Below are 21,872 nucleotides of genomic sequence, written 5' to 3'. Positions count from 1 at the left end.
AACACAAACACAATCACAGACACACACATACACACACACACACACACAGACACAGACACACAGACACACAGACACAGGTAAGTGCATAAGGACTGGTCACCATGTGGTGTAGGACACTTCAATAAATAAATCAGTGTGGTAATGAACAGCTGGTTGCATTTACAAACTCAACTCAATTTAATTCACACTACTCCAGCTTGCAAAAAAAAAAAAAAAAATGTAATGCTAATCATACTAATGGCTTCTTTTTCATATATACAGTATGTAACTCCAAGTGACAAACCAACAGATGATTATTTCCCGACTCCGAAGCTCTTCACAGCCTTCTTTCAGTTCATTGTTGATTTTACGGCTCACAAATTTACTGGGTTCAGACTCGGCATTCTCTTCACCTGGCTCTAAGCAGCAGCTGGCAGCTGTTATAACAAGGAAGGTTTTAGTAAATCCACTGTACACTACTTTCCCAGCACCGAACAATAGAGTTAGGAATTAGCTTAGTCGAAGAACTAACGTTCATTAGCGAATAACGTCATTGGTTTTAGGACTTGAAGGACCGCAGCTGAATATTAGCCAGCTGGCTAACAGTGGCATATTTCCAAAAATAAGGATTAAGTTGCGTTGTCCTGATAAAGAAAAATAAACATTAAAGAATTAAAGTTGAGAGAGCCTGAAATAGAGTTAAAGGGAGAAGGAATATTGCACTTACGTTTGTCAGGCGGCAAAAAACTCCACTCCAAATGAATGCTAAAGTAGCTCTGTGTCTGCTGGACGTAGTAGGCAGGCAACTGTTTGCCAACATGTTAGCCATAACAAGTCTATAGAGTCAAAAACTAGAGGAATTATTTTGTGCCTCCTACCAAGACTGGTGATTTTAAAAAAAAAAAAAAAAAAAAAAAATTAAAGTCATCAAAACTAGTATCCTTTTTTTTACCTAGAAAACCTACCCTAACGGATGTTTTCAAACACACTGGCTTATTAGCTCAGGTGGGGCGGAGCCATGTGGGAATTAATGAGGTAACAACAGTTCATCAACCAATAAGAACGAGAACGGTGTTGGTTGTCCCACCTTAACAGCTCCAGCAGACCAACATGGGGAAATGTCATTCAAACACAACCATACATGCCCATACAGTCCAGCGAGGAGGTCTAATTCGTCAAATAAGTGAAAACACATGCGTACAGTGCAAGGGCCATGATGAAAATATAAGCTGTTGTTGTTTTATTGTTTACCCCTACTAGATGCATGTCTATCACTGGTAGGTTTAGTTGGCAAAAGTACAAATTTAAACTCAGGGTCCCTTGTCGAGACAGGACTGACTCAAGTCAGGTTGAAAAGGGAACCTGGGTCAAATAGTTCAAAAATATGAGCACATGGAGAGGACTGGTCCTCACACTGCTGAGGAGTTACAGAGTAATAATTTGTTCGAGTTCTGTCCTGTGTCAAACATGCTTGATATTTGTAAGACGCCCTGCCAATCTTGTCACTGTGCTTAACGAATTTTTAGCTGCACCTGTCACCAGCATCTGCATTCCCTCTACCTGACTGATGTGAATTTTGTCTGCTGCTATTTTAAAATGTGGTAAACATAATGAAAGCGCTCCAAATAAAGTTACATTTCAGTTTGTTAGTTTCACCGTCGCACTTGCTCTCTCTCTCTCTCAGAGAGACAGTTTCCTCCGGTGGCAACAATCTATTCACTTTACATCGTTATTTTGAAATGCTACTATATATATGTTTGCACTATCCTTCCCTATCATATCTATCAGTTCACAAGTAGGTTACACCTCTTTTTGGCGGTTGGTTGTTTTTTGTTGTTTGTGCAGTTGAACAACTGCAGCTCTGAAAAGCACCATCACCGTGGTGTTTTCACTGTAGCAGAGTTAACAGCACGATTTTAACTTGATGCAGCACATACACTCCTCGTATAAGGCCACACCTGACTGAAATTTTGATGACAACTTTTCCATGAACTTATGGGGCAAAGAAAGGTGTGGGGTGTCACTTCCCAAGCGGTAAAGTATATCAAGTATGATGCAGACTTAAAATACATGTACAAGACCTCAGGCACATACCAAGCATGTAGTAGCTGACATTTTAATATTGAAATGGAAAGCTTTAATATGACATCATCCACATTCTTGATTTCATACAAAGTGTATTTTGTTAAGTAAGTATAACAACATGTCTTCTCAGTTTAACTCCATCAGTGTGTATATATGAACTTGAGGCCTGTACTATTATTTGAGGATTTAGAATGTGCCAATGTACTGCCAGTATAGCGCAAGGAAATGTGAGCTACAAATGCATCCCTCCCAACAATGTTAAAGACATAAAGATAATACAATACCAAAAAAAATAATTCCACAAATAAGCTCAACATGCATGTCTATCACATGCTCTGTGCATGGGTGTAGGAGTGAGCTGAGCTGCAGACTCCTTTTACTCTTCTGGCTCATTTGCATCAGCGTTGCATTACTGCCAGGCTGTGTGCGTTATCATATGACCCCCATCAACCAGACGTGTGGCCACAGGAACAGCGGCACGCGCCAAAAGACAGCAAACAAAAGTGAACATTGAAGATCGGGAAACCAGCCCATGACCCCACCCGCAAAGAGCTACGTAATTAAGACGAGCAAATAAAGATGCATATAAAGACAGAACGATACAAAAATATTTTTCATGATATAAGATCAATTCACATCTTGTGTGACCTCAATAGGGGAGAAAATAGTTTTAAGATTAAACTATGCTTACAGACATATTTGCTCACGGATGGATCCTATTTTGCAATCCTGTTTTCTCTTCACTGACTGGTGTTTAAACCTCACCTGTTACATAAACTATATAAAATGTCATATCTGCTATAGCTGTTTGCGCTGATGACGGCTTATAGCTGAAACGTGCTCGTTTTTGACTCACAATAAACAAAAAGATTATTTATCGGTGACTGCCGGTATTTCATATGTCTGTTCAGATTGCTATGACCGTGCACCAGATACAGTGTTCAAGATTTGGAGCCGTGCACTCTGCTACTCTCTATTAGCCTATATTTCAACCGGGAGCATTGAGAGTTTGCCCTTTTTAGAAGTGAAATGTAAAAGATAAATTGTTTATGCAAAATAATACAATAATAATAATATTAATGATAATAATAATACATTTGCAAAGGAAAGGCACAACTCAAAGACAGGATATTTGTTTCTTCCTCCCTCTGGCGTCTGTGCTTTCATTTTGGGGTAGGTGTCAATGAATATTGCTGCGTAAAAGTGCCACATAAATAAAGTTTATTTACTTAATAACAGGATGTTTGGTTTCAACATTCTGCACAGGCTTTGGAGACCTCAATGCTGTCTCTTTTCTCAGTCATAACATTTCTCAGGCATAGTCAGAAAACAGGCATTTCAAGAGTTATATCATTTTTTTATTCTCAGTAACACATGATACTTAAAATGGAATACATAGTTTGAAGGTAAAACCCAGGTTTTTTTTTAAATCAAAAAATGATTCAAATCAAAATATTGTTTCAAAGATGTTTCATATAGAACTATGCACATGATACTTGTCTCAGTTTTGAGGCAAGAAAAGACTGTCCTGATGTCCAGTGTAAAGTCAAAAAAACAAGAAAAATCAATAAGACATTAGAAAAAAATCGAGGCTTTGATTAAATAAAATATATAGAATAAAGATTATATGGTGACCTTGTTTCCTCTGTTGCCTGCGTAAATTAGTGCATAATTACCAGTAAAAATGTAATGCAGGCATGTCTCATTACACAGTGAGAGTCATTATGTTGAAAATTACACACATTGCGTAAGGGATTGATTATCGGAGGAAGTATTTGCTCTGGGACAGCAGTGGAGAGCTGCATCCAGGCGAGTAATGATTAGCTTTATTGTGAAAAGCAACTGAAACTGATCTGGCGGATCCAAATTGCAGCTCATATCAAAGGTGTTTGATATGCAATTTGTTGTCAACCTGCTAATGAGTGGTACAAACCCACCACAAAACATAACATTAAATGAGTTTTGAGCTTGTATTTAATCATTAGATCATTTCAAAATACATTATCTTTCATGAACAATTTATAATAAGCAAAACAAAATTTCAAACAATTTGTATACCTTGCTTTAAATTAGTTGATTAGTTGATTTAGTGATCAAGATCACAATATCAAGAAAAGAAGAGTTATATCAGCTAACTTTAAATTGAGAGCAGCACAATTATGTGCCGCAGAAGATAAAGATTGTGGCTGGGAAATCTGACTATAAGTTAAATGTTGGTTTCTTGTTAATTTTCTTTAGTCTACCATTAGTTTTGTTAAAATCTTGCTCTTACAAAGATGAGATCGATATCCTAAAAACCATTAACAATCTTCAATGGGTAACCTTCTGTTAGCTTCCACACAAAGTAAGACTTTCAGGATAACAGGGAAAGAGAGAAACTTTGGTCTAAAATACATGTTGTCTCTTTAATGTTGATTGTGTGGTTACTAACAAGACACTTATAGTCTTTCTTTTGTCTAGCTCAACCTAAGTTCTCTAGCACGTGTGTGAGAATACACATCAATATTTAACTTAGGCCAATTCCATTTTCCAATCCTACCAATTTGTGTAAAGACAAGGATGCTGTGCTTTAGCTGCTGTTCTAGAAGAAGACAAAGAAAGAGCAAAACAGGGATGAGCTTTAAACTGCGCCTCCACTCTCCAGAAAGTCATTAGGTCAGAAGTGTGGAGGATGGTCGGCAAGGGGCCTTTAATAATGAAGAGCTTGTGTTCCACAGGGAAACACTGCCTGCAGCAGGCATTCGCACTACGGCAGCTATGGAAATGAAAGATTTTGAAGTGCATTAAGGTCCAAGCATGCCTCTGAAAGAAACTGACTGGCTAACACTCCCTAAAGTGATAGCTGTTTGATTTGGCTGACAGCAATTTAGCCTCCAACAGAATCACACAGAATTGCAATTTCAATAAATATAGCTAGTACAGTAAATATAGCGAGAGTTATCAATAAAACCCACTAAATATTGAAAACAACAATATTAAACAACATCCTATGTACCAAAATAAATCACAAAACAAAAGTGAAACATGTAGTGGAGGAGTCTCCCTGTAGTGGCAGAAAACACAACAGTGGAAAATACTGGGCAGATGCAAATCCTCTCCCGAGCCTCAAAGGCTTTGAATGAACATCCAAATTTAGGCCTTGGTTGCAATTTAGATGAGAAGACTAGCAGCTCCACTGGCAGTTGCACATGTGGAACATTGCTTATTCTTAACCTGCTCTACAGCAAGACCCAGATCAGTTGCAGTGTGAGCGACAAGGTTTGACTATCAGGTGACACATTGATAATATCATGCTCAAGCTGACCTGTGCAATATGCTTCTTTTTTAGCAATAAAAAAACATCATCAGTCTTATTCCTTTCAGCTTCATATCTTTAACAGTAAAACCAGGGGCTTATCAAAGCATTAAGATCTGGAAAGGCTACTGTTGTATTACCACCGTTCCGGTTTTTGTCACCAGGGATCCACCGATCCCACATTTTTTTCTCCCAACTCCAACATATACTCTCGGGTTATTGCCTATACCGAGCACTGATCTGAGACAAGAGATCACTCTCCATTTAAATCTGTATTGGGATTGTTCTTTCATGTGGAAGGTAAAAAGAGGCTGTAAGCACACATAACTTAATGTTTGTACACCTATAAAAAAAACTGCAATAGCAGTGCCAGTATTGATTCTTAACACTGAATCAGTGTTATACTATTTTCCATCACAATTAAGATACTATTTTTGAATATCTATTTAGCCATTGTGCAGGTCTAAGCTATGTCTGACAAGTTAAATTTGGGTAAACACATCACCCTGGGACCTCCTTAGGGATACTGTAGCCGCAGAGAGAAGTGACATGTCCTGTGTGAGGAGTGTCTCGGGTAGACAGATGCTGCAGCCTGACCTCTGATAACTGTGTCAGGGAGCTTGGTGTGATGGCAGAGAAATCGAAAAAAGTGGTGCACTCAGACAACACAGGCTGCCTACAAAAAGTCTCCAAAGAATTCATTGCTGGATTGTAACTACTACATGAAAGACTTCTGGGAGCAGATAGGCCTTGTCTTGACCGACTGTTATGAATGATGAATCAGAGCACGGAGGTAAATTTGAGTCAGACATGAAAATGTCGGTTAGCTGAGCAAGAAAAGGCTAAGGTCAAGAGGAGTGTATTCTAAAAATGAGAACTGTCATGCCATGCTTGCCACAACTGATGATGACAGCTCTTGAAGACACTCTTTATGCGAGGCTGTTTATTTTTAGAATTGATTTTTTTATGTATTGGAGTCACTTTTAAGGAGCTTCACAGAACGGACTTGACACACCTGACAAGAAGACACACTTGACAACACAGTTAATAGGCTGCTTTGGTGAGCCGCAAATCAGGAGAGGTCGCTCAGTTATAGAAGCCACTTGTCAGGTAATTCCTACCTCTGCATAAGAGATTAAGGGAAGAGTCACATAGCCAATTACTGTCATTACGATGTCTCACAACATTTATACAAACTGTTGTACAATCTCAGAGGTTAATAACAGGGTGGAAGCACTTTAAGAACAATCACTACTATATAACACTGTATTTCTTAGTCAAAATAATTTATGGCCCTGAGTAAAACTAAACATGTAAATGTGGAAAGACATTTATTGATTTTGGAGTGTTTGTGATTTATATCTGCTAGTAACCTGAGCTATTATTAAGAATTATATTTAGATTAGCAATTAATCTTTGCCATTTTTCTAACAAAAACGCCAAACATTCCTTAGTTCCAGCTTCTCGGTTATGATGATTTGCTGCTGGATATCTTTGTGTTGTGGAGTGTTCATTGAACAACTTGTGATGGGCATTTTTCATTATTTTCTGATATATCACATACCAAACAATTTATCATTAATGGAGAAATAAATCATTAGATTAATCAGCCTCATCATAATTACAACAACATACTGTATATTCAAAGACATTGTCATTGAACATGCTCTAGTCTTTCGCACTGGCAATGTTGTGGAATAATGCCGGCATGCATAATGTCTTCTTAGAGTGTGTATAGTTTTATTGTTCATAATGCAATGTGTGTGTTTGGCACCTTGGAAAGCTCTACGTGTTATTTATGTTATTCATCCTGTTCAGAACCCCTTCTTTTTTAGTGTTTATATACTATATTTATACTTCAAAGGGAATAAAAGTTATGCCCTTCAACTTGAACTTGAGCTAACTTTGTGTGTTGTTGTACTGTTGTACTTGACTCTGACTGAAACAAGGCTACTCTATCATAACAGCATTACAGAGACATATAGAACAGAAAAAAGACAGAAAAAAAACAATCTAACTAATCAAAAATCAATTAGACCAAAGTAATATAGCCTGACGTATAACCAAAGCATTAACTTGAACATGGAAAAACATGGTATAAACCTTGAGTTAAAATGCATTATACTGTGTACATTTTCTTGAATATGACAGTAAACTGAAGCTGACAGACGCCTTTAAACCATAAAACCACAAAACAAAACTAACACAATTCTGTCAAGTTTGGGTGTCTAATTGTGATGCTTATCACTTTACTTTCAAGTAAAGTACTATCTAAATCACATCCTGATTAATGATGATAAAGTGGTTCTCTAATGATTAGAACAGATGTGGTGTCTCTGCTAGGACGTTTACACCACAGCTTGATTATGAAAAACTGTCTGTTGGCATCAAGGGCTTAAACAATCACAGTTGACAACAGTTCATCAAACATTAAACTTCTTTTCAAACGGAAAGGCTCTTAAGTAAATGCTGTTTGTACATCAATATGGGCTATTTCAAAGTTTTACTTCAGAAGCAAGCAAACATGGAACGACACCCATTACAACAGTGATAACACCTATGTCACCAAACAACCCTCATGCAATCTGTTGGTTAGAACAAGTGCTCATGCTTATTGCACATCAACCTAAATGTCACCTCAGCATGGAGAAATGCATGACAAAGGGTTCTGTCACTTTACAATGATTAAACATTTCCAGGGGATGTTGCATTTTTTTCATCGGATTCTTATTTCCCTAAAATGCCTTTAATAGCGCTAGTCTGTGCTGCCTTTTTTTCATTTGGTCCCACCCGATTATAAAAATTGCTTTACTAGAATTATGCCTCTGATTTTTATCCACTAAAGGCTCTTAATTCCTTGGGCAGGGATGAAAAGGGGAGCAGAACATGACTGATAGAGAAAACAGACAGGCAGACAGAGTGCATATTAAAAGAATAATAACCCTACACTGAGACAATAATGTCAGACAATACAGTCATCCGCAGTGTTAACCTCACAAGTGCCCCAGCTAAACAGAAAACCAGCCTGCACTTATTGGATTACATAAACTGAGTCGAACTTTAAATTATGTTTGTCCACAGAAATTAAAAAGTTTGGAAAGAGCAACACTCAGCATAATTGTTGCTGTTGTGAAGTGACTATGTTTGTTTGTGTTTGCAATGATCAAATCACCGAAAGTTTCTTCGCTCCCGTTAGTGGATGCACTAGCAAAACGAAAGGGGTCACGTGTCCACGATCCCCGACGCCCTCTTTTCCTCTGACATGTTTATTACATCTTGCCATGAACTCAGGTTTTAACTCAGAATTTTCCGCTGTCATCTCATGATGACAGTGACTGTGAGCTGATGCATTCCCAGCAGTTGAACGCTACCCTGCTGTGATCTTTACTTGATCATTTTCCACCATTAAATGGCTACCTCCTGCTGCGTGAAGTTCACTTCACACCTAATGACTTCCGCTTATCTTACCTCAAACATATTAACAGATTTTCACACTCCTCAGTGCACACGTGCATGCTTGCATGAACACGCACGAACATACACTGATGTTTGCAGACATTTCTACGTGGCCAAATTTATTTTGCATCCCTCAAATTTAGTTGTTCTCATTTGACTTTAACTTTAATCAGGTCAATATTCATTTAAAATACTCGATACAGATTTCTAGATCTGAACGTGAACCTGGCTCTGAGTGGTCTTTTTCTTAACTCAAGAAAAGGCTGGGTTTGTTTTTGTGTGAAGTTTGAATGCTTTCATTATTTTTCAAGTGGCGTGGGTTTCCGACGGTGACCCTAAATTGCTTGAATGAGAATGACAGTGTTAATATGATTGTCTGTGTATAAGCCTGTGGCAGTGGTATCTGGTGGTAACTGGTATCCCCATATGTTTCTCTGCCTTTTACATAATACAGGCTTGTATAGTCTGTTAAAGTGAAAGAAAAACAATGAATGATTTTGGATAAATACTTTCAGCAATAAACAGTCTGCTAAGCTCTTTTCATGAACAATGAAACAATTGGAACCTATTAGCCCTCAAATTATAAAATATTGTAAATTACATAGTAGTATGAAATGTGGGGACTAAATGAGCAGATTAAAAGTAAATCTAATTAAAAGATCATTTTGGACGGCATACCTACCATCTCTACTGTGGTTTTAAGACTGTTTATCAGTGTGCTCCCGTTTTTTGTGTTTTTCCCAGTAAAAAAGAACTGCCTCTTGCTTTAGTATACACTTTTCATTGTTCATCTTTTCACTTTTCATCGTTCAATCATTGTACTACTACAAAAAGATTACCACCAAAGACTGCCTGTCCCGTGTTGCCTCTTGTTGGCAGGCAATGGTATGCCCCCTAAGATTCTCAGTCATCCAGGTCCAAGGCTTCCTCAGTTGTTAAGTTTTTCAGAACTGAACATCCAGAGGCCTTTTGGATGAGAGGTGAAACGTCTTCATGGACCTAAAGCAAGTCCGGTTGCCTTTGTATATCACTTAAAAGCTGGAAATTGTAATTTCACCAAAAATGGAATTAGTTTTAAAATGTAGAATAATAGTGTGACTGCAGCTCTCTGAAGAAATCTTTCCCAAACCTATTGTTGGTTTCTGTATCTCAGTGAGAATTCTTTTAGGAATCAAATGCAAATAAATCAGGTATGGCACAATTTATTTCAAAGTATGGGTAATCGTGATGTATGCATGTAAAAGCAGGCAGAACAACCATGACACAGAAAAACTTAAGAAATTTAAGAGAAAAAATCGCAATCATTCTTCAAAAAAAGAAAAAAATGTAGCAACTAATCTATTTTTGTTGACATGTACAAGGCCAGAGAAGCAATCGCAGGAATGTACTCTCTAAGAGAAACATATTAAATCTCAGTATGTCCAAAGGGGTTTTCTTATTTCTCTAGGGTTTTGTTCCTGGCAAGGGCTGTTTCAGGAACAAGTGGCCCTTATCAGGCACCGAGCAGTGAGAGATACCTGTGACAGCCAACATGTTTGAGGCCCAAGTGCTTAATCTCTGGTCCCCGCTACTGAGCAGTGAAGCACATCACTAAAGCAAGAAAGGAGTAACTGCACGCATTTCAAATCAGCCGACACCAGAAATGGAAGGGGCGAAAAACCACATTGCAAGAGCGCGAGAGCACCGCTCTAATCGTATCAAAGACTTCTACAAACAAACATGGGTGAACTGTGATTGATGGGAGCACAGTTAATAGGACTCCGGAATCCAACAGTGTGAGAGAGGAGGGCGGCGGGGACCAGAGATCAATAGCAGCTCGGAAGCATGTTAGGGAATCATTCTGAATCAGATTGATGACAGCTGTTGGTGACGAATTTGGCAATCTAATTTTAACACAAAGTAACTCAGTGATAGTGCTGCCACAAGAATGAACTCAGTCCTCGTGGGCCAACATTATCACAGCTGTTGAGAGTGATATCTGTTTTTGCTGCTGGTGTACGCAGGGGCAGCAGTGCAGTTTTATCTTTGATTTTCAATTCATGCACTATGCCATCAAAGTGCATTAAATTATTAATCCTTAGTGGCAATCTCATATATATAACCTCTTTTAGTGCACTGTCAGGCTTGGACATACACTGTCCCGCCCTGCTCCTGTGGTTATATCTTGCTTTGTTCTTGTTGATGTTTTCTGTGCCGTTTTGTTAAGTTTGAAATCACCTATCTTTTTGTGTCTATGTTTTTTTTTTTAACTTTTGTGCCCTTGTGTGTTTCCCGCCTGAAGTGTTTTTCTACTGTTTGGTTCCTGATTTTTGGCCTTTTTTTGGATCCCTGCCTCTTTTGGAGTCTGTTTCTTCCTGCCTGCAAGTTTTGGACATTCTTTGCTGTAAATAAAATAACTTGCCCTCACCTACCTGCCTGCCTGCCTCTCTGCATTTGGGTCCTCTATCCTGTTTCCCCACACACATGATGACACTTTGGCTTTGGTCAGACTGCAGGCAAATTTGATTTGTTTCTCAAATCAAATGTTTAGGACAGACTGTCCAAGCTGTTATTTGCAAGTGATCAGATCGGATGTGTGTGTCCAGACATCACCAACTTATCTGTATGGGTTGCTGTTAACAACTTAAGCGTAGCTATGCTGGTGACATGACTTTCCAATGCAGAAGCATTAGAAATGGAGGACCATCATTTCACCTTACAAACAATCATACTGTCAAGTTGTCCTCCATAGCACCAAAAACTATACTCTCTGATAGTGTTCTGCTAATAGCAGTATGGTATCTGCTCATTCCATCACTCTGTATTTGACGTCATTGAGTGATGCATTGTGAGTGACACGCTCACTTTAAAATCCGATTTGAATGGTCAGAGCATCTAGACTCAGATGAATCTGTAGAGATCTGATTGGAATCTCATTTCAAACCACCTCCAATGTGGACTATGTGATTTGGATCTAGATTGCAAATATTGCCTCTCATGTGGTTTTCTACTGTCCAGACTTTCTAAAATCAATCCAGATACAACTTGGACATGCCAAAAAATGGATTTGTGCTGGCAGTCTGAACAGCGCCTAAGACTGAATCCTCTACATCTGATATTGAAAAAATCTTGCTTTGCACACAGGCATGAAAATGACTCCAATAATTTCCATTTCTATTGTCCATCTAACTGGACTCGACTACAGTGAGCTCTTCCAAGGAAGGCAGCCACAACAGACAGGGCACAGACGTTCATTTTAGAAAATCTTAACTCATGTATGTTCTTGTGTTTGTCTGAGTGTTCACGTTTGTGTGCAGAGCATACAGTATGAAATGCTTGTGTGAGAGGACGCCTGGTAAGCTAAGAAACCAAGAACACTTTAACATGAGGCTGTGTGCCTCATGTAAATATCTCACTCAATACACTGCCTTGCATCTTTTCTAAAGATTATTTAATTCTGTATATTTATCTTCTGTTTAATGGCTGAAATACAGTATATTTTAGCTATACTTATATACTTATAGCTTTACATTTTTAGCTAACTTTAAAAGGTATTGGCTTGTGAGGATTACTGAAAAGGATCAGGAAAAGGCATCCAGTTCTGTTGTTAGCTGGTAATGCATAAGCATTTTATGTTTAAATCCATAAAGGAAATTATGGGCTGTTACAGAGGTGTACATTAAATTGAAACACAACAATGGCTCAATATTTCTTAATTCTAATCACCAATTTCTCTTTTAAGAAGGACACAGCGCAGCATCACCAACTGGCCTTAGGTTTGTCTGCTGAATGAAGCCTGTTGGGGGATGGATGAATCCCTCCCCTGTTCTGGTTTTCTGAGCCAAGTCTGCATGATGGGGCCCTGAGCCCTCGGTCCGTGCCAGGTGGCAGCTGGGAGAGAGAGTCCCCGGCCAGGCTTCAGCAGCCCTTGCTCTGGTCCTCTGGCCACAACCGTTGCCACTCGGGGCCTGACACCAGCACTTCTGACCTGCTGATTGGTCATGGTCCACCTGCAATATTCAGTTTGTCTGAGCAACATCCTTTTGTCCACACTTAATTTGGTCGGTCAATAATTTCAGGTGTGTCCCATCTTTCAGCAAGTCATCCTTTAAAAACTGTTTCTTTTCTGTAAAATTTTACTGAGCCGATCACTTTCAATCACAAAGGAGGGCTGCTGCACAAGCGGAGCATCCATCTCCAGTCTATTCACCTAAATTAAATTCTGCTGTGTGGATACTATCAGGAAATGTTTTCTACTCGTGAAAGTGATGAATCAAATCTTGTATTAATCAGAAAGATGCCTCTTGTTGGGACTGGGCCATAGACTTAGTGCGTGTAAGCTCAAACATTAACTATGGGATCTCCATATTGCCAGTTTTACTATTTTGGAAGTGAGTGTATAAAGAAATGTAACAGCTCTTTCAAACAACAATGAGCTAACTCGTCAAGCAGCATGAATCCCCCCTCTCCAAGAAGATGGCTAGCTCTTCACCACGTCAACCATGGAAAATGACAGCCCCTTAACTCTTTTTTAAATGAACAGTGTATTTTATCATGTTAACCTTGACAGCTTATAACACTAACATAATATTTCCTGTGTCATTTTGTCATTCTGAGGACTTCAGTGAAGTAGAGAACAATAGAAAAACGCCTGCATAAAAATGATTTAGGTCAACCAACAGCATGCCAAGCATTTAACTAATCAATCAAAGTAGTTCTGTCCCTTTTGCGAGGACAAAAAAAACAGGCATCAGTGATTAAAAAAGACTAGCCAGTCAAGTGTAAGGTTAAATTGTAAAACAGTGAAGTTAGTACTCCACCTTTACCTTTATATTTGTACAGTTCTCTACACGGCCTATTCCCTCGGCAACACAACCTCTGCAGGACACTTCCCTGCTATCAAGCAGTGAAGACACTTTTCCCCTCTTCCAGACACTTCCAGAAAGATGTTCGCTCAATTCAGGCCTCACTTTTCAGACCCAGCTGCATACTATCTTTAACTCCCATCAAGCCAGCCCATGGTTACTGCTGTGCCATAGAAGACATACAAGTCTTTTTTATTGTTCACTGTTTCAGCAGATGGTCTTGCTTGTGCATGAGCATAGGTTCTTCCCTTTCACAAGGATCATTACATCACCATTATTTTTCATTTTATGATGCATTCTATCTTATCCATCACCCATTAATGACCTCATACTGAACTCAACTTGTGAGTGCAGTAGTTTATCCCACCACGAACCTTATATGCCCTATATTCATTAATATATTTGGCAATAAACAGTTGTGCTTTACTCCATTAACAATTTATCTACGCTCGTTTAATCCAACAACCATTCAGTGTATGGCTGAGCCCAGCTCTTGGATTCAGCTCCTGCAAAATGGGGCTTCTCTAAATAAAACGTATTGATTTATTGTTCACGTTTTCAATAATGTAACATTTCGGAAAAATCTAATATCAAACCCCATGCCACCCTCATAATTAAGTCTGCCCAGAACATCAACACAAAAAGATCATGTGGCTTAAAAACATTGCTCCTCCTTCCATTGGTAATCAATGCCACAAGTCAATTTACATGCAATAGCTTTTGCAACCTGAGCCAATCCATTGCTGATTCAATTGTAGCCCATTAAGACTGTGAGAGGTGATATTAAAGGTGACACTATCAAATTCCAATGGCTTCATTCAATAACTTTGTTCTACAGGAGTGAGATCCACCATCGTACTGCAGACTAAATTGAACCGTGCGGGGGCTGGTTCACTGCAGTCTCCTGTAGCTTGAGGCCATACTTCACCTCTGCCCTAAAATAGATGTAAGAGCTCAATGACAGCAACACTTAGCTGACATCACCAAAGAGATGTGTCAGCTACTTTAATGTATTTTCATAGCTCATAAAAGACTGAATGCAATCCTGCAAGAACGCTATCTAAGCACATGCTCAACCTCAGGAAAACCTGTAATGACTAGTAAGATGTTTAAAGTAATAGTGGGAAGAAAAACACTAAACATTGAGGTTTGGTAGAAGTGCTTAATCTGCTCATGTACAAACTGAAGCTGACCTTCTCCACATGTAATAAGATGTCAGGCTGTTCTGATGACTCACATGGTTTTCCAGCCAAAATATACTTGTGAAGCGAGACTCAATAAAAAAAAACACCTGAAGTACAGTGCATGGGACATTTATGCCAATAAAAACACCAGTCAGTGCCGGCTCCACAGGTTTTCCACCGCTGATTTCTATGTCCAGTGCTGACAGCATCACTTTCTATTCACACAACCCTCCCCGTCATCCAGTCCGCTGTGTTCACTTTATTTACTCTTTCCAAACCAGCTTTAACTGGAATCTACAAGTTTTTCTTCAACCACTGGCTGGAGACAGAGTAGCCGGTTGAGTGTGGGCCACCTTCCGTAATGAGGATCACCTTTTGCTGAGGTGGGCACATTTGCTGCCATGATGTTAGAACAGGATGTGGACAGCAAATCGAGCTACAAAGGAGGCCTCGCAGCTGCCGAGCTCATTTTGTGTTAATGCTTTCCAGAAAAAGACTTAAAACAGCTATGTAAACAGAATTCAGGCCAAACTTTGAACGTCAACAGATAGTCACTAACCAGCATTTCTCCTGTAAAAATGACATCCGTATCTTCATATAAAACCAACTCAGGGTAGGGTGAATGTCTCAGAAAGAGAACAGTGTGAATTTTTGCTTTTGTGTTGCAAAAATCAAGTGATTTGCATAATCTCCATTTGGTTGCAATTTATCATGTCCAACTGCAATTTAGCGACCGACTTCCTGATTCCAAGCTATCTATTAAATGAGTAATTATACAATATTGACATTAAGTAGAATGAGCATTTATTTAACTCAGCAGCACTAAGGAAGCAGAGTTATAGATACTCACTGTGGAGATGTCAGAGATTATTAATGCCCAAAATCCATTAATTGTAGTATGAAGCCTATGCTGTAACACCAACAGTGTGGCTTTGATTGCATAGTGATTCAAACGGTTCAGGACCACTTTTTAACTGTAAACGTTAAGGACATTTGTGCCTAAGAAATATTTATCATTATTATTAGTAGTAGTGCTTGTATGGGTTGTTGTAGCACTTAATTAGTTCTATTGTGTTGTGCCAAACATTTGGCCTGACCCACATGGGATTATGTGACACTGCTATATATCAATAAACAAAAAATATATAAGTCGTCTTCTGGTCAAGCAAAGACTTTTTTCTAAGAAATTAACTGACTTTAGGTAGTACTCACAAAAGACCGATTTTAAAAAGAATGGTCAAAATCAATGCGGCATTGACTGAAACACCCTGACTTTTAGTCCCTTTGTTATGGGTCAAGTACCAAAAACGCTGGGTCCTACAGTTCTCATAATGCAACTTGAATCTGCTAAAAATTTTAAGTCTCAAGCCCGAGCAGAGATAACCCTGATCACCAGGCTCCTTTTTTTTCTGACTTCAGATAGCTCTTCCAGGTCTACAGAAGACATTATACAACTGTTTTTACGGGTGAGTAGCACTCCCGGTGAGAAGTAGAACTTAACTGAACTAATGTTTTTTGTGTCTCTTTAAATGTTCTGGATGTGAATAGCCAATGTAGTCACTGTGCATCATCCATGTTTAAAATATCAATTTATGTTTTTTTCATCTCACTAAACAAAGTATCGAATATTTCCCAGCAAAAGAGAACAATAATAGGACAATAGAAAACAAAATAAAACTCACTTTCTGTATTTAAAGAAAGTCTACATTTAACCAATCAGCTATTTCTATTATTGCTTTATTTTGTTATTTTATTATCTTAAAAATACGCAGTTTGGTTTTGTCCGTGTTGTGTATGTTGTCTATGGTATTGTCAGTTAACCCCAATGTGTACTTTTTTGATGTAAAAAAGGGAATTTGGAAACTATCTTAAACAGGTGGTGCCTCTTTTTGTAAACGTAAAGGGAGCCAAAGTTTTGGTGATTAAAATTAAAGAAAACCTACAGACTTCATCCATTACACTGATCTGTACTTGTCAACATATTGCACATAGACACTGAATGACTTCTCCATCACCTAGATTTCCTGTGCCGGCCTTTGTAACACGCATACATATAAACACTAACACACACGGGCACTCACATACACTTCAGTGACACTATCTCACTATCTCATTTAATTAGCTCCTAAAGGCAGCCTTCCCTCCATTAGTGCGTGGACCTATCAGTATCCTCCACTATACTATCTTTTTTTTTTAAATGAGCTATACATTTCAAACAACCTTGAGCTGTTTGTACTAGCTGATGCTTATCTGGCCCTGAGGTCACTGCCTGAGATCAAGGGTATTTTCATATTAAAAATATATAATAAAAAGGCAGCACGGCCATGACAACTTGGCCAGGTCAGCCAGCTCAATGTTAGATGGACACAAGTGATAAGGAGAGGAACACAGCGGCGGTATTTCAAAGCGATGATGCCATTCTATGAATGGGCTCTGGAAATGCTTCAGATGGATGCAGAGAAAACCACAGACTCACCACTTGGCATTCAACGTAACAACGCTGCTACCGCGAAGCAAATTAATTTCAAACTAATTAGGCCTACAACCAGTTTTCGTGTTGGAAGAAATAATAAATGCTATTATCATTACTGTCCAATTAGACCCAGCTATGGGAGCTTTCATTTATCCTTGCCGTATAGGCGGAAGAGCATGAAGAGCATTGGGGTAAAGACAAAGATGCATATACTTTCAGATCTGTGTGTTTGTGTGTGTGTGTGTGTGTGTGTGTGTGTGTGTGTGTGTGTGTGTGTGTGTGTGTGTGTGTGTGTGTGTGTGTGTGTGTGTGTGTGTGAACACACAGTATCTCATCTTAACTACTCCCAGTTTAAATATTGTTCTACTAGCTCAGATGAGAAAGTATGGTGGAAGGTAATTCTTCACTTTGGTTCCAGCTAAACTAATAAAGCTCAGTCCTGCTATGCTGACAAACACAAACTCTTAACAGTCTTTTCAAATTTCACTTGGGTGTCACTCTGCCTCTCAGAGCAGGGGCGTCCTCCGGGAGTTCATGAAACAAATTCATCTTTTTATTTCATGCACAGAGGGAAGTAAACAGTGTCCTTCTTCCCTACTGTGATTGCCAGGCAAACAAATCCCTGTCTTCCATGCTGTGTGTGTGTGTGTGTGTGTGAGGGGGGGGGCATTTGGTGACATTTGGGACGGTTTCACAACAAGCCGAGCAGGCTTGACAGTCCTTGCTGTGCTGGGGAATGAAAAAGTGGGGGAACTGTGATCTCTAGGCAAGCAAGCCACGGATATACTGTACACACATGATGTTTCACGAAAAACCTTTATTTATGCTTTCTTTTGTTTTAAGAAAAAAATGCTTCATGTAACTGCAACCATTCTGACACTATACAGTACATGTATGCCCAGTGCCTGCAATTCATCATGCGTATACTCAAATGGGAGCACTGAAAAATAAAAAAAATAAAAAAGTTGAAGTATAAACATAATGATAACTATGTTCAGCAGAAATTCATATTTTCATTGTAATTAAGTACCCTACTGATTTTTACTCCTTTGAGGATCCATGCGATCATAAAACTTGCAGCGGTGATACTAGTGAACGTAGCCTTCTATGAATGCACAGCAGCTGTTGAGGGCTACAACCGGAGATGTGCTCCTCTCTTCTGCAAATAAAGGCGCCTCATGGGCGAAGTGAGTTCGGGCTGGCTTTACCCTCAATGATCCCCTAACGTCCCGTGACACCGAGAGAGTGTTGACTGCGAGGAGCCTTGTCAGGCAGCACTCAGCGTGGACAACGGACGTGCCGTCATTATGTGACGGGACCGAAATTCGCACATGCAACAGTCCGCACGCTGCTCAACAACGAGTTCCCCCGACATCACTATACCGGGCTGCACGCCGCAGCGTGGAGTTGACCGTGCACAGGCAGCTCGAGTCAGCTGCGCCTCCGCGCGATACGGCGATGACCCCCACGGCAGAGATATACAGCGCACAGCTGGGGGGGCAAAACACTCTTTGGCACAGGGACATTTTCACCTGCTTGCACCGTCGGACATCGCTGCTACGCGCCGGCGGTCCGACCCACTAGATTGAAACCCGGTTCCCAACAGCCTCCAGGATGTTCCTGAAAATGCACAAATGCGAGAGCCGTGCTAAAGGCGCGGGGGCAAGTTGAGCGACTTGTTTTTGGGCGCAGGGCGGTCGTGTTATTTGGGATTTATTAGCTGGGACGCGAACACTGAAACATTTGAACGTCCTGAAGGATAACAACCAAAAAAAAAAGGTGCAGACTTCCAATGAGGCATCCCACATTGGACAGAATAGAATGACGAGGAAATTCAGATGATCGGCTCATTATGATCGATGAATGGTGCCTTTTAAGGAAAACGGGGGGTTTATATCCAGCAACCGCTCAACATTTGGCGCCGGCGACAACACCAGACCGCACTAAAGACGGCCCGCGGTGCCAAGTTCCAGCGGACTGCGCATTCCCGACGGCCCGGTTCCTCCTTACCTTTCTCCTCGTCCGACACTGTCGAGGGCTCGGCGCACGGCAATAATCCCGACAATAGGGCTAGAAGGGCGAGTAGAAAAAATTCGGACATGTTTTCGGAGAGCGGGCTGTAAGAAGCCACGGTGCTTCTCCCGGTCCTGCTCCTGCTCCTGCTCCTGGTCCGGGTCCAGTCTCCCCCTCCACCACCACCCGCTTGTCGAGCGCCGTTATACGGTGGCCGTCCAGCGGAACCAGTGCGCGGAACAGTGCAGCGCTCCCCCGGCTCCCCGACACATGCACACCGCCGCTCCGCACGGCGAGCAGAGCCTCCGGAGACAGCAGGAGAGATGAGACTCAGTGGCAGAGGGACAGAGGGAAGGCGGGGTGGGAGTGTAGGAGGATAAAGACTGAGTACGTCTCCGATCTTCTCTCGGTGATTAGAAGCCGTCAAGGTGGCGCGGCTCGTCTGAAAGGTTGGCTGGAGAGTCAGCGGAATGAGTGTCAGTCTTTGGTCCGGGGGAGTTTCAGAGGAGGGTCTTCTAAAGAGAAGGGGGGAAGCCAGAGGATGAGGAATGAGTAATCTCAGGTCTCACTCAAGTACAGTGTAGACTAGAGAAATGTACGACCCCCCCATCCTGCAGAATTAGCTTCTAGCCAGTAAATCTGACCAAATAGCAAAGGCGGCAAATGTGACATGAGACTCTGCTGAGCTGTAGGACTTGTTTTGCAGTCACTTCAAGGGCACCCCAAAGTGTCACACACTGGACCACACAAAGAACAATGCGGTCGGGTGATACTTGGCATGGGTCTAAAACAGAAGGGACTCCAGACCACAGTACATGACGATATCTCAACACACTGGATAATTCCAAAACACTAGAGTATGAAGCGGTGCTGTTTGCGTTATGCTCTTCTTAATATATATATATCTTCTACCAGGTCTTGGGCTCTATTCACCAGATGTTTATGAAGTGACTATACACCAGCGTTGTACTCCTGTCACCTGAAGTTGCCGTGAAAACCGTATGAAGTGTATAAGTGTCATTTGTAGGCCACCGAGCTTAATGCATTCACTCATGTTGCTGCCTTTGTAGACCAGTGTGTGGTTATTTTTGGCAGGGGGAAACAAATTCGCAGTAGCACAGCATCAAAACTTAACTTGAAAGCCCTATGACTTAACAGATGTTTGCCTAACATGACTGCTGAGATGAACTTTCCTATGGTCAACCACTGCAGCCTGCTTCTCCTGCTCTATTCTGGTATCTCCTGCTGTTTTTAATGGGAACTAACAAAGAAAGGCAGCCGACTAAGCTGACATTCTAATGATGAAAACCTTGCAGGAACTATGCATTGAGAACATACATATAGTGTGTAACGTATGTGCCAGATGTTTCTTCACAATGCTCCTGCAGGTTCAGAAGCAAAACCAGTTTAAGTGCAAATGGCTCAACCGAGTCCTAAAAACTCTTATGATACACAGTACATTATTATGATCGGAAAACTGCAATGCCAAAGAGGGAAAAACAAATTGACCTGTAGTAAAGGGACTTCAGTGAGACTTAACTTACATCGAACATCTGTGAGCTATTGAATAAGACATGCCTGTTAGAACGTGTGGTTTTCTTGCAAAATTCATTTCGTAAGGGCTCAGTGCAGAGTTTTTAACCACTAGTGGTTCTGTGGAACCCATATTGTCTGTTGTGCCAGCGTGAGCATTCATGTCTGCGGACTGCCATGCCCATTCCTTTACCAGCCTCACTTTTTACCTGTGAAGCTCTTCTTTTAGTGCCTTCCGCGGCATTTTCAAGGCAATGAAATGAAAATCTCTCGGATTGCCACAACGCCATTTTTAAAATGTTGTTCTAGTTTGCGGATAAAATGCCCATGTGCTGTGGATTGTTCCTCATGGCTACAGTCACCGTGCTACTGACAGTAGTGTTTGTCGGTGCACTGGCCGACATAAGGGGAATCGATAGCATAATGTTTTCCGTTGTTTGGTATGGATGCTGCATCTGAGCAGAACGTGGGAAAACTTCAGGAAAGCAGGGCGGCATACCATTGCCCAGAAGTGGCGGGAGAAGAAAGTGAGTGCATTGGATGAATCAGGAAAGAATATGTAAATATTGGTGAGGATCTTTCTGGGCAAAACTGAAGTCAATTGCATAGATGGCATTGTTTTTGACTGGAGGAGTAAAGTCAGCTTAAACACTTGCAACAAAGGTACATAGCTACAGTACAAGCATACTGGCATGTATTCCTATACTGCACTATTTTTGCAGGACTCCTTATTTTAAAAAGAGTCAGAGAATGACAGCAAACAAAATGCAAATACAGTATCTAAGTAATTATTTTCAAAATGAGTTTCAGAGTTCACTCATGACCTTGGAACCAGCAGCTGACGACTGTTCAGTCAACTGCCGAGATGAAGAACGAACCCTCACACTCAATCTGAAAGCAACATTATTTACATAAGCCAACATGGACAAAAAATTCTGAAAGTGATAAAAAAAAATTTAACATCTACAAATCCACGAGAGCTGAGCAAACTCCGTCTGCTAATGATGATC

The 21,872-nt window shown here is 40.4% G+C and overlaps 1 protein-coding gene across 1 annotated transcript in view; it reads right to left on the bottom strand.

The window, feature by feature from the left end:
* lrp1bb (low density lipoprotein receptor-related protein 1Bb) overlaps window positions 1–19,417 on the bottom strand; it is a 251,548-nt gene extending 232,131 nt beyond the window's left edge. Inside the window, exon 1 of the mRNA XM_040148223.1 lies at window positions 19,327–19,417. Coding sequence (XP_040004157.1) covers window positions 19,327–19,417 — 91 coding nt within the window. The remainder of the gene's footprint in view (window positions 1–19,326) is intronic.
* Between the last annotated feature and the right edge of the window lie 2,455 nt (window positions 19,418–21,872).

The sequence above is a fragment of the Xiphias gladius genome, chromosome 16, assembly GCF_016859285.1.
Source record: "Xiphias gladius isolate SHS-SW01 ecotype Sanya breed wild chromosome 16, ASM1685928v1, whole genome shotgun sequence".
In the NCBI taxonomy this organism is placed as follows: Eukaryota; Metazoa; Chordata; class Actinopteri; order Istiophoriformes; family Xiphiidae; genus Xiphias; species Xiphias gladius.
This window is presented reverse-complemented; position numbering and strand designations above follow the sequence as displayed.